This window comes from Zootermopsis nevadensis, unplaced genomic scaffold, assembly GCF_977971745.1.
Source record: "Zootermopsis nevadensis isolate Lab colony 2312 unplaced genomic scaffold, Znev_1.0 Znev_ptg000002l, whole genome shotgun sequence".
Taxonomy (NCBI): Eukaryota; Metazoa; Arthropoda; class Insecta; order Blattodea; family Termopsidae; genus Zootermopsis; species Zootermopsis nevadensis.
The window spans coordinates 5,566,446-5,580,800 of NW_028259134.1; the positions used below are offsets into that span (position 1 = coordinate 5,566,446).

The window sequence follows — 14,355 nt, forward strand, 5'->3', positions numbered from 1 at the left end:
GTATGTAAATGTCCACTAAACCATGCAGCTACTTGTAGGAGTTCTGTGATTTAGACTAGCATTTCTTACATGGGCTGTAATAAAAAAATATATTCAGAATGATTAACATTGCAAAATTTCATGTTCTTCAATATGACATTATTATAGTTTCTGGATATGTATGATTTCTGTGTGAAATGAAGGAACTGTTGAGCTGTATGGACAAGTATTTACTTACCATTTTGAAATTTATGTTTGTACTCAGTTTATCAGTATCTGCGAAACAAAGCAACATTCTTACACTTCGCCCCTTTTTACCTTCAAAATTCTACCAGAGATTATTCCAAGACATATTTTCCAAGAATCTTATTGTCTTGATATGAATGGAGAAGAGTATTAAGTTTGGACAATGACAGCAAGGCTTTACTACATTGTCCAAAGGATTATGCTATTTAATGTCTCTCAAAAGTGTGATTCTTTCTGTCTGAACTTGCCTAACCAACTAACTAGATGGCTTACAGAACCTGAAGATTCATCACAGAATTCGCCAAAGCCCTCCACTGGACCCTGTCCTGGGCCAACAAAATCCAGTCTCCTTCAACTCCTATCTCCGATAGATCTCGCCTGACGTTATCATCCCATCTACGTCTAGGTCTCCCCAGTGGTCTCTTCCCCTCCGGCTTCCCAACCAATACCCGGTGTACACATGTTTGCACATGCCCCGCCAAACTTGAAAATAAAATCATGACCTGATGTTATGCAGTCTGCTTTCCAACCTTATGGTTCTAACCAGAATACCAGGAATACACTCACCCACTTATCATGGATGGGTTGAAGGACCCAGCGAGTTTGATAAATATTTGCATGAAGCATACTGCAAGTGGATGTTATCAAGGACTGGTAGATTTTGATGTGTTTCTGGAGCGCTGGTGATAACTGACTAGTCAGCAAATTGGGAGACTATAAACACATCAGCAAAAGATATTTGAACTTCTTTTGTGTGTTGAGAAGTATCAGCATAGGAACTGCGCCAGCTTTTGATGACATGGCTGTTAGCAGTTTATTGAATTGTGCCATAGTTATGCTGTCAACTTTGTTATAAATGTTCGTCTGCTTGGCTAATACTTATAAAATTGTCATAGTTCAGTGACTTATCAGGTACAGATAAGTTAAAATGAGAAATATATGTGAATACACTACATTTATACAAAGCTTTTCTTCTGACAGACTACATTATACAGTGTGCTAACACCTTTTCCTTAAAGCACAAAAGTAAAATAAATATGAATGTCTGTTGCTGTAAGGCAAGCATAATGTAAATTGAAACAGGATCAATGATTTTATTTAAACTTTAGTGTAATGCTTTATATATGTCAGAAACTTGTAGTTTTCGTCTCTCTTGTCACATTTTAGTACCTGCACCTCCCTTCTAGAAACAAAGGTTTTCTGTAAAAGTGGTATTTTGGACTTGTTCATTGTTTGTGTGTCAATAAATCTACAACATGTTAAGGGGAACGACAGAAACCCTAGCTGTTGAGCCCCCTGAGTGGCAAGCCTCAGACTTCAACAAAGAAAATTCAACTTCCAAAACGAAGTCCAAATTACCAGTAGATGGCTGTCTTCTGGTAGCAGTTTACTGACGTTTCAGAGGTCCTTGCTGCCTCCATCATTGTCCTGATGATGGAGACAGCAAGGACCTCTGAAGCGTTGGTAAACTTCTACCAGACTACATGGCACAACTCAGAAGACAGCCATCTTCAGACTCACTGCCATGGAAACCTCTAATCCTCCAAAATACCACTTTTACAGATTATAATCTACCATCAGAAACCTTCAGACTTCACAGAGTTCTTTGTTTATGTGCTTGTCATCAGTATCATTGAACAATTTTTTAGTATTCATTGATACTTAAATGAAAGAAAGGATAACTTGATAATTATTATGAATTTGGTGTTTGGGTAATAGGAACTTTGTAAGGGATCATAATGACACCACATCAACCCTGCATTCATATACTGATTAGCATTCTATCTCTGTCTGCATAATATTGTTCTTATTGGATTGATAATTATACATGAGGCTTATTTACGTCTGCATATGTCTGCTTCAGCACAAGGGCAACACATCAGGCGTGGAACTGTTACAAGATGAACCCGCACGTGGTGTTGCAGGATGGGCTGCATCTTTTGAGAAGCTTTTGGGAGATCCAGCAGGGTTACACACATTTGCTGTGAGTTGTTAAGCTCTTTCCACATATGGGGTCATGATAATTTGACACATGTACAGCTACAGGATCTAGACTCTGCTAAATAGCGTCTTCAGTTGATACTGTGTTGTTACATTACCCGCATGCCAATCTTTAGGGCATGGTGCTGTGCTTGGATTCAGTCTAGGAACCAGAACAGACCTCAGGATTGTCACTCTTCTTCCCTGATTTAAATATCAGCTGCCAGCAAGCAGATCTCTACCTCATCTTCTCATTACGATTTCCTGCATGCGCAGCTATGGAAAGAATGGCTCCTTAACCACAGTGACACTTTATAGTCTCTAGTCTTTGTTTCTTTTTTTCTACTTGGCCATTAAAGTATTTTCCAAATAGTTTGTATGCACGAAAATGCTACATCTGAATGATTTCATTTATGTTTGCAGGAATTCTTGAAAAAAGAGTTCAGTCATGAAAACATCTACTTCTGGGTGGCATGTGAGAAGTATCGATCCCTCAGTAGTCCTACTGAGCGTGCGTCTTCTGCAAGGGACATCTTTGAACGCCACCTGTGCCTGGGTGCACTTGAGCCTGTAAATGTAGACTCCCATGCACGCCAGGCTGCACAAGATGGTCTGACAGAAGCGGCTCCTACGTTGTTTCTTCAGGCACAAAAGCAAATCTTCAACTTAATGAAATTTGACAGCTACCCCCGGTTCCTCAGGTCAGAGCTTTACAAGGAGTGCCTTGTTCGGGAGTTATCTGGACAGGAATTGCCCTGTGCTGGTGGGGATGATCTAGATGCAGGGCTGCAGCTTCATAGCACTGGTGAATCCCCAAATCATAGCAAGGTAAAGCCACACTTTAAAATGTTGCTGTAGTTACATCAGTGAAAACCATTTGTGCAGAAGTATTTTCTTATGACCAGAAACATGTTGAAGAGCCTTAAAGTTTATGAAGTTTATTTTCTTCCCCTCCCATCATAGCAGAACACGATAAAAATATTTATTTCATTCTTTTTAACTAGTTGCATGCTATGATTTGTTAATCAGACTTCCCTGTCTCTCTCTTTTATATGAATTTTTAGTAACTCATAATTTATATTAGTAGAAAGCACAAAGCACCCTGATAAATATAAGGAATATTTAATTTTTTAAATAATGCTTGATGTATAAGTATATTTACTGTTACATGATTAAATTTTATGTTCTTGATATGACATGTTATCATTGCACCAGCCATAGTCTGGACTCTTGTGCTGTATTTCTGGTCATAAATATAATTTTTCATATCTCTAAATCTAATTATAAGGAAAAGTTGGGTAAGTTATGTAAAATGTAAGTTATTTAACTTATAAAATTAAGATAATGTGGATTACATAATGGATAAAAGTATGCACTTAAATGTTATATAATTAATATAATTGTTGTAATGAGATTTTTTATTTTGCAGTTGAAGAAAAGTAGGAGTGATGCAGAAGACCGTCATAGAAAATCGTTGCTTCCATGGCATAGAAAGAATCGCTCCAAATCAAAGGATCGTGGTGAATCAGAGTACAACAAGATCAGAATGCTTCAACAGAAACGTGACACGGATGACACAGTATCTGTGCGTAGTGATGTCACCAGCAGTAGATCCTCTCTTGCTTCCTGGGATCTTGCCTTGAGAGGTTCATTCAGCCGTCAGTCTGTGACGTCTGGAGAGGGCGAGACTTGTTGTACTCTGTGTCGTGTAATCTTGCCTGATGGTGCAACTACAGTTGTGCAGACACGAAGCAGCGAATCTATACGTGACCTCATATTGCGACTGTTAGACAAGCGAGGTCTTCATTACTCTGCATTTGAAGTGTTTGATGGTAACAGTGTAAAGGTAAATGTCCATATTATATCTGGGATTTTATTTCAGGCGCATAGATTAAAAGTACAGTGAACATAACTGTCTTCTTTCTTGGTTTCTTAATTTAACTATGCTTATACTCAGGAGATCCCATGTTTTATATTTGGCCTGGAGAGTGGCTGGCCTTGCTAGTGTACTTCATGATTTTCCACTTCCGAGATACTACCTTCAAGTGGGTGGCAATATGATTTGTGTATCTGACTATGCTAGAATTTGACCTTTCCAGATTAAATTATTCATGAATACACCTGCTTTATATACCAGTACATATTAAGACACAAGAGTAATAAAAACTCACGATTATACATAACTCATAAAACAGGTACATTAATATGCTACTGAAAGTTTAGTGCCAATAAATCTTAACTATAAATCTGAAAAAATAAGTAAATTGCTCAGCCTTCTCAGCCACAGAGCATGCAACTGTTAAGAATCAGAAGAATTCTCTGTTGTTGACACTGCTCCCTCTACCTGCTCTCTTCAACCTTCAAAAGTCTCAAACTTGCTTAATTTTATTCAATCAATTGACGTTCAAAAATGTTTTTTGGTACCAGTAATACATGGTTCATGTTGGTTTTAGGTGTGTTAACAGAAATTGCAGAAATTAGCCTGTCATTGTAACAACGTGAGAAGCAATGAATGGATTTTCACGAAATTTTATACTGAGTCTTGGGAGTTAACATTTTATTATTAATTGGTACTCTTATATGTAGGGCAGTCAAAAAGTTCCTGGAATTGTGGTATAGCACAGTAATGGTAGGACATATGGCAACGCTTACCTAATCACCTTCAAAGTAGGACCATTGCGCGCGCACACACTTGCTCCTTCGATCCTGCCATTGTTGGAAGCACTGGCGGAAGGCTTCGTTTGGAATCTTCTGGAGTTCGGCCGTCGCATTCGACACCTCGCTGGTTGTGCAGCAATGCCTCGCCGAGAAAAGCATTCCCGTCATCACCCAACCACTATACTCTCCGGATCTCGCTCCGAGTGACTTCTGGCTGTTCCCTACTCTGAAAATTGGCCTCAAGGGGACACGTTTCGCAACCATGGAGGACATCAAATCGAATGCGATGGTCGAACTGCGGAAGATTCCAAACGAATCCTTCTGCCGGTGCTTCCAACAATGGCAGGATCGATGGAGCAAGTGTGTGTGTGCGCAATGGTCCTACTTTGAAGGTGATTAGGTAAGTGTTGCCATATGTCCTACCATTACATTGCTATACCACAATTCCGGGAACTTTTTGACTGCCCTCGTATATATTTAAAGAGATGTCAAGCATCATGTGGTGAAAGAAACACCTTTGGAGTGTTTGTTTACACCAAAGAGAACACCTTTCCATTCTTGTTAACATTGGTTCTCTGGAGGTAAATGTCTTTGATTTATGCATTTTCACGTTACACTTCTTTTTTCAGTCATACCTGTGTACCTGCTTCCAATCTTTTGACCAACTAGTTTGTTCTGTGTCTTTCCCCAGCCACTCTCCCTTGATGAAGACTCTACAGTTCTGGCAGGCAAGGAGGTTCGTGTGGAGCAGCGAGCTGTGTTCAGGCTTGACCTCCCAAACAGGAAGACTGTTGGTGTCAAGGCAAAGCCTGGCAAGTCACTGGCCGAAATCCTGCGGCCAATCCTGCATAAATATGGCTACAAGCTGGAGCTTGTGACATTGTGTTTAGTAAGCATTAATCTTTCAGTTGTGTGAATTTGTTGATCAATAAGGTCTCTTGTCTCTGCAGGAACAGTAATGTTCCTGCACTTCATTTGTGGGTATTTTAATATATATATATATATATATATATATATTAAAGTAAGGGGTATTTTTAATATATTACAGGTGTCTTCACTTTGCATTTATATGAGCAGCAAAGCATATTTAATTTTGCGCCAAATACATTTGTGTGTTCTGTGTATCAGGGACTTCGAACTGAATAGATCCGTAGTTTAAAATGAAGGCTGAAATTGAGGGGCTGAGTAAAAAAGGTGATTGATACAAGTTACATTTCTTAAGATTGTGAGGATGGAAGGATCCTGTTCATATGGACCTGTCGTCAGACAGAACACTAAATAAATATAAATATAGAATGGTTTCTTCTCTTTAATACATCTGTTTGCAAGTGTTTCTGTTAGTAGCTTAACCCAGTAATGGGTCATTGCCGCCTCCTTTTGGAGGTTTCTTAGTCTTTGAGGCGTGCATTTATGCTCAGTGAATGACAAGCCCACTGACTGCACAATTTCTACTCAATCCTGATTTAACTGCGAGAGCCATCTAGCAGTGAATGAGGAGAGACTTGGGTGAGAAATGACCACTGAATTTTGATTATGAAACATCTCGTATCATGCTCGGAAGGTTCTTTTACATGCCGTAAATCTACGACATGGGACCGCCGGCTTTACTTCCCCTCCGAAGGAAGTTGTGCTACGGATTTTTATCACCCTTAAAAATCCATCAACCTTGGCCGGGATCAAACCATTAGTCCACTGAGAGCGACTTTGTAACTTGTAAATTGTGGATGCAGTTACACATAGCATATCTAAAAATATAAATAATTTACAGAACTGTTGTTGGCTTGTTTGGAAATAACGAGACTCTTATTACACGTCACACACAGAAGTTAATATTAAGTGTAACTCAGGAGAAAAGTGTTGACCTTGGCAGTGTAGTTCTGCATGAAGTCCAATGGTGGGAAATATGTGGCTGTAAATTCATCATTAGAAATCTATTTGTTAAAACACTGCATTGTGCAGTTTTGTATTTTTGACAAGGTCCATATGTTCCCCTCAACCTTCATCCATACTGCCAAGGTCAAAGATTTTCTCCTGAGTAACAGACAGTATTTTGCTTGTGCATAAGTATTAGGTGGTAGTAATCGCGTAATCTATTTTCGCAAAAAATGCTGTTTCAACACAAGTAATATTCACTGCACGTGCCCAACAGTGAACCAAGCAGAACCATTTCTTTGAAGCATGCTTTTGTTTCTACCATATTTTCATTGAAGTTCCACGTAGTCGTCTTGTGTATAAAAACGTTGTGTTGCCATTATATTCCCGCAGTTTGCTGGGGCACAGCTGAGGGGTGATGGTTTATTGGAGAGAGTGGTATTGCACCAAGATTATTTCAACATGGCACTTTTAAATGACTGAACAGGTCAAGGAGAGACATGGTGCAGAATACAGTATCCCCTGATTTTAAATGGAGTTTCAGGTATATAGAACAAAGGGTCACAGAGGTGCAGGATCATGTACATGTTTTTACTACCTGACTGGTTGCAGACATCTCATAGCCTGTGCACCCATAACATTTTAATTTTCTTAAAAACATAGGCTTGTACAATACATTTTTAATTGTAAGTAGCCATTCTGCGCCGGCCACGCGGTCTGAGGCATGGACCTCGTGCGCCTGGCCGCTGGGACCGTGAGTTTGAGTCCCACTCAAGGCATGGATGTTTGTCCGCGTCTTTCGGTGTTTATATAAGTAGAGGCTGTGCGTCAGGCTAATCACTCATCCAAGGAGTCTTACCATTGTCCAAATAGATCAATCGAATAAATAAAAACCTCGACACCTACGGGTAAAAGAGGATGAGAGAAAGAGAGTAGCCATTCTGTAATTTATTTTACTAAAACAATGTTGTGTTCTTGGAATTATCAGTATCACTTGGTACAGTGAAAATCCTGATTAGAGACTTTTCTTATGCATTTATACACCCAACCACCAAGAAAGTAGGTAGTGGTAGGAATTTGAAAAAGGAGCAGATGCAATAGGACATGTCAGGTCAGTGTAACAGATATGGTTTTATACTGTTTCTGAGTTTTACATTTTTTTCTGACAAGACACAAATCCCTCTTTTATTGACGTCCCTTGTTAGCATAATTTGATTTTAAGATACATACTCACTGTCAGGCCAATGTTCAGCCAACATTCACTTAGCTATGTTTAATTTTTAAATGTGTGTATGAAAACTATGACATGATGCAAAATTTCTGCATCCAGATTTGGAATCAGCACTTCAGAATTAATTTTAAAAACGAGTTTTATGTTATAATATTGTTTAACTGTATGTTTGCTTGTAATTTATAAACTTCTGAGGGAATAAGAACAAAAACTCGGAGGATAATATTGGACCTATGAATAGGGAGTATCTTAATAATGAGTTATCATCCGCTGTTATGATTAGGGTGATTAAAATGAAGGATATGAAGGACAGAGCATGCTGGAAAGATGTGGGAAATGCATACAAAAAGTTTTCAAAAAATCTCAGGGGAAGAAGCCTCTTAAGAGATCTAGGCTTAGATGGGAGGATAGTATTGAAATTAATTTTAGAGAAACATGGTGTGAAGGTATGGACTGGTTTCAGGAGACCAAGAATAGTGCCCAGTGACTGGATTTTCTGAACAAAGTAATGTAGTACTGGGTTTCATAAAAGCAAGGACTTTCTTGAATAACTGTCAACTTGTAAAGGATGTTGTTGGTTGCAGGATGAAATGTTTTCTTGTGTTCACAGATGAGTGAAAATGAAGTTGTGGAACTCAGTGCACTGGGCATGACAGTAGACAACCAGCGACTACAGGTGCTCACAAGGAATGCAGAAGGTAAAATACTTTCAGCATCATCAAATGTTATAGTTTTCACCAGCCTTGAATAACAATATAGGCTCTAAGCAGGATATGTATTTTCAGCCTGGAAGAATGAGGTGACGCACACTGTAACATCACAACATAAACTTAAGGCTACAGGCCCAACATTGGATGAAATCACAAATCGGGTATTTGAGGAGCTATTGCAAGGAAAGGTTACTGACAGCACTCATACAGCGTCCGATCAAGGATCTATCAGGGTATGAAATTCAAATCACTAAAGTTAATTTCTGTATTGATGAAGAGCTCATCACCAGCTGCACCCTACCACCTGAATTCCTTGTGATCATTTTTTTTTTAAAAGTGCAATACATATTGCACATGTATTAAAGTGTATATACAGCGTGTTTTTTGCATGAAGGTACAATTAGCATGAAAGAGTGTTAGCGCTATATGTTGTTATATTTATAAAAAATGTTACTGTTAAAAGTTAACCCCTTCAGTGGGCTAAGCTCATATATGTGCACTATTTCTATTCTGCCATGTAGCAAAAAAAAAAATTAACTCGGTGGTGGTGCTGCTCTAAGTCATAGTATGCATGCTTACACCGAGATTTTGGTGGCAACGGAGATGGACAACAACGCAAGACTGAACTGTAGTTTTTGGTGTAATGATTTTCTCGTAACTAATTTGATGGAATTGCAAATAATTTCTTGAACTATGTGAAAAATAGGTCCTGCAAGACATTAAGAAGAATTAATTGTGAATTACTCCACTAAATCCAGTGGAAATAGAAGGGGAAAACAACTGATAAATTTTCAGAAATATGGTGAAACTGTTATTAAAATAGCTAAAAATTTAAACAACATGAAAATTTTTATTTCCATACCTAATAAATATGTATGGTCTACAAGATATAAAAACTTCACCATTATTTTTAATAAAATAAAAATCCCTACCTGATGATGCAATGGCATACATTTTGCCCCAACTTAAGGGGTTAACAGAGTGCATATTATATTTTCAGAGAGATGCTTTCATTCACATTAAACATTATTTAAATGATAACTGAATGCTGCACACAGGTGGTTTAATCTAAATATTGATCATGTGATTCTGCAATCCCTTATTTGTTGTTATGAAAGGGTTGAGACTTGTCTCTATGGAACTGCAGCTGCTAGCACTTTGAATAGTTTGTAGAGTAATCTGTTTGTATATCCTTTGTACAATCAAGTACTGCATAAAACTTTCCACTGGAGTCAGTCCTCCTCTCATATTTCCAAATCTGTAACTTTATTGCAATCTCTTTCTGTTCTCCCTTTATTCTTCCATCATTATCTTGGTCTTCTTTCCTTAATTTTGAAGTAAAATCTGTTGTACGTGTTTATCCTGTTCTGTTCTCCCAAGAATACTTTTAGATAGTTATCTGCATGGCAACTACAGTAACACTCACTTCTGCATTTTTGTTCGAAATACAATAATAGGATATACCTTGCTGGCAAATGTATTCTGTGATTTTGAAATTATTTAAATCTATATAACTGATGGCCATTCATCAGAGTAGCATACTGCTAAACCATTAATCCCAGCCAGCAGTCTTATACTGTTAGGATTAAGATCCCCCATTCTCATGCAATAAAATTTTAAATAATTAATGTGTTTATTGTTGATTACAAAATTGTCTTTGATATGTGTACTTGCAGTCAGATGACTGGGGTTCAGAACATTCTTCGGGTATCTTTGGACGCTTCCTTAGGAGGGACTCTGCCCTCCTGGATAAGGCAAGGGTATGTATTTGTTCATTAGGATAGATTATGACAGTGGACTGCATAATTAATTAATTTATGTAATTCACTTTTTGTCAGCACATTTTCTGCACTATTTAGTTGTTAAATCATGGAAATTATTCTCCAGGAAGTATCAGCCAGTTATGATTTATTTGCAGTCACTTCAGAAATTATCAGTGACGACTATAATTTATGTAGTTCGCAACTTTTATTATCTCTCAGGAATCTCGTGTGAAAGGCAAGAAAGGCGCTGGAACCAATAAGCATATTGGAGAGGAAAGTGAAACAAAAGTTGTATCCACTTCAAACCCGAAGCCACCTCTTATCACCAAGTGGAAAGTTGGTGTCAAACTTCAGGGACGTTCAGAGAGTGACGGTGAGAATAATAATTATCAGTTGATGTGCTGTTGCTGGCATGGCCAAGTGATACAAAGGTAACATTTCCAAGTGGCTATGTAGTTCAAGCTACTGACAGAGTAATAGTATTTACTTGGTTTCTCATTACAGAACTTTATGAAGGTCTGAAGCGAGCACAGAGGAGCAGATTAGAAGACCAAAGAGGAACAGAAATAAACTTTGAACTGCCTGACTTCTTGAAGGTAAGATAGTGATATGAAGGAAATGAGGTAAACTGTCAACTTATAAGATTTTACAGTGAGGAGGTTTACTTGTTGCTTTTCAAAATAGTGAATATTGCAGATACTACAGTATATATTATTATTCATTGACAAGCAATGGTCATAGCAATTCTGAACCTTGGGGTTCTACTAACAAGGGATTAGGTTTATGTACTTTGATCTCCGTATAGAATTCCAGCAGTGAATATTTTGTGTTTTAGGATAAAGAGAATGCTCCTCAGACTGGTAAAAAGTTTCGAAAGCTTAGAAGAGGTGAAGAAAACACTTCCAAATTTTATGAACCAGAACCTCACCCCCAGTCTCATCCTGCAGTTAGTGGTCAAGAGAGCTTGCCAGTTGGAACAAGTGGAAGCAAGTGTAGTTACCGAGCCAATACGTCCACAACAGGTGCTTTGGTAACTCGTTTACTGGATCAGAGTTTTGTAACAGAAGGTGTGATTCCATCTGCTCGTCAAGCTGAGGAGTACTTTTTGGGACGTCGGCCAGATCCCAGCAAACTGGAAAAGACACATCATGGTGACAGTTCAGAAACAGGTTCATCACTGGACAACACATTAGTAGAACTGAATCCACTAGAAACGACATTAACTTGCGCAGATGCCAGAGACGAGTCGACTCGTCCACGACAACATAGTGATCCCCCACCTTTACCTCCAAAACCTAAGCATCTTCCTGTCAAAACATCCATGTGGGCATCCAGTGCTTATGTTTCAAACTCTACCAACCCCCCTACCTTTAGATCACCTGGAGATGGTGCCAGCTCCAGGTTCCTAAGACCCACAGAAGTGAAAAAGGATGTCAGAGTCTGCAGGAGCCGGAGAACTGTATACCTCGATCAACCCAGCAGTAGTTTCGTGTGATGTAATTCAATTATTGATCTTCAGAATGTTGAGTTTTATACTTGGCTTCAGTATTTGTTACCAGTAGTTCACTAAAGCATTTCCAGTTTGGTGATACATGGTCAAAGCAATACCTTGAAACTTGTATCATCTTGAATACCACTTCACTGTTGATAATGAACAAAAGTGAGTGTACATAGTGGTACTGGATGCTTCACCAAGTAGCAGTGCGGTCTGGCACATTTGTTTGTCCAGTCTTTTGTCCACACACACAGCAGCTGTAACCATTTTCACATTGTATATACCATTTACTTAGAAGTAATTTAAATATTGTAAAACAGTTAATGTGGGGGAAACAAATTTTTTTATATATTTACTACGAGTATGGAGACTATAATTGTATTTGTGAAGTAGCACTTGATGCAAAACCAGTGAAACTAGTATCTGCTACTACTATACTACATGCTTAGCCTACATTGAGTTTTGGCATTTCTGAAGACTTTTGTGTCAGCTTTTTTAACTTTCTGACATTGTTAGTACTCCTTCACTGGAGGGTCACCAAGCCACTACCAGCACAGGAAACCACAATATGGAAGAATGCCAACACACAGCTGTGCCTCAAGTGAGTTTGAACCCATGATACCAATGGTTGATAAACCATGACCAGCATTTTGGAACATGTGGCCACATAAATTGGCTGAAACTGGTGTCTTCTCTGCCTAATTTTAATGTATATAGGAGTATCACAGTAATCGTACAAGTTTGCCCTCTTACCTGTGGTACATCCATCTTGCAGTCTGGTAAATGTAATAATAAATTTCTACTTTTTCAAGCACTTATATCATTAAAGTCTCCTCAGGCAGTCAGTCACATTAATATGGAATAAAACTTGGTTCAAGTTAATGTAGCAAGGTATGTTGGACATATTGGCTGAACTACCAAGATGGGATGCAAAGAAGCAGGCAGGGCACATATGTATTCCAGTCAAATTAGTCTACTTATTTGCCAACTGCTGAATTAGATCATCACATAAAGTTAAAAGAAACCCCAGCGCTGGATGGAACCATGGGATATGTGGATTGTGGTAGAGTTGCATCATATTCTTCCACATTCCAGCATAAACACTGGAGTAAGTCAGCTTCAAGATGAGTGACCACATGCAGTCATTCATTGTTACTTCTAAGGTAAAGAATCATTGAATTTGATGATTTCTGGGACTCCATGTCTCTGCCCACTGCTTTCCGTTTTGGTGGTTCTTGGCCCATAAGAACTAAATTGTGTTAGGTCTGTGTGTGTATATATTTCATCTGCCCTGGTGATGTGAACAGAGTCATTCTCTGAAACATCAGAATTTTATTATGACTTGTTGCTGCTGTTCTGTCAGCAAGGCATACATGTCACCGAACTGATCATCTGGCTTCAAATTGAATTATTCAATAGCATACAAAGCAGTGACTTTGCTTTCAAACCTTCAGGGTCTTAAGGACTGAAATAATGATGTTTGTATGTAAAATGAAGTATGTCAATACTTTAGATAATGGAAGTTTGAAATAGGGCATTTTATTCGATATTAAATTTTCAAAAAGTTTGCATTCAGGTGTGCATGTTCTCATAAACCAACAGTGGCTTATTTTCATCATTTGAAGTGTTCTTGTTTTATAAGTATGTACAGTAACTTAATGGAACTTTACATAAGATATCATTATTGATTCAATGTATGTGATGTTACTGAATATTTTTGCTGGACCAATATTAACAATATTCTGTACTCACTATATGTTTCAGACTTTCTGGTAGGAACTGTAGAAGAATGGGGTGGTCAAATAGGTGCAGTATTTTGGGGGTTTAAATATGCTAACATCAAGGTTTGTGCTACTTACGAACAATACTGGGGATGCAAGGGATCAAGTCTTTAAACTGTACATATGCCTATTATGCACAGAATTTGGTTAATCTTTATATTGAACACAATAATAGGTGTGATTGCCATTTCTGTACAGCTGTTTGTAATAAAATATTTATGAGTGAAAAACACCACCCCTCCTTTTTACATGGCTATCCTATCTACAACTGTGAGTGTTTATCACATTATGCTTCAGTTTAAAAGAACATCTTCAGCTAACTCTGTGTATATCTGAAACCTTGTTCTAATCTAGCATTCTCAGTCTGTTCTGTGGAAGCCTGGGTTTCTGCAAGAGAATACTGTCTGACAGCAGACTAATTCATTTTACGGTGTCTTTGCCATTCCAACAATACATACCTATCTCTCAGTTTTTGAATTTTCCCTACAATAGACCATGTAAATTTATTCCTATTTTTACAGGTTTTCTTTTTCATTATTTTTGCTACAATGAAGAACCAGCCTTCATCAGAGGGCCAAGCATCCACTTCATTTAGTGACACACTTGGAGGAAAGTGGCACATAGATGTGAGGCTGACTCC

At 38.2% G+C, this 14,355-nt stretch overlaps 1 protein-coding gene across 5 annotated transcripts in view; it reads left to right on the top strand.

The window, feature by feature from the left end:
* Positions 1-13,947, top strand: part of loco (regulator of G protein signaling family member locomotion defects) — a 45,930-nt gene extending 31,983 nt beyond the window's left edge. For 3 of the 5 annotated variants that reach the window (XM_022062280.2, XM_022062281.2, XM_022062283.2), the window contains 10 exons: positions 2,090-2,209; positions 2,629-3,033; positions 3,635-4,051; positions 5,555-5,752; positions 8,577-8,664; positions 8,737-8,909; positions 10,353-10,436; positions 10,659-10,812; positions 10,944-11,035; positions 11,275-13,947. In XM_022062280.2, the coding sequence (XP_021917972.1) occupies positions 2,090-2,209; positions 2,629-3,033; positions 3,635-4,051; positions 5,555-5,752; positions 8,577-8,664; positions 8,737-8,909; positions 10,353-10,436; positions 10,659-10,812; positions 10,944-11,035; positions 11,275-11,934 (2,391 nt within the window). In that variant the 3' untranslated portion in view covers positions 11,935-13,947. The remainder of the gene's footprint in view (positions 1-2,089; positions 2,210-2,628; positions 3,034-3,634; positions 4,052-5,554; positions 5,753-8,576; positions 8,665-8,736; positions 8,910-10,352; positions 10,437-10,658; positions 10,813-10,943; positions 11,036-11,274) is intronic. The other 2 variants (XM_022062282.2, XM_087354688.1) reach the window with 1 other exon arrangement.
* Positions 13,948-14,355: the final 408 nt, after the last annotated feature.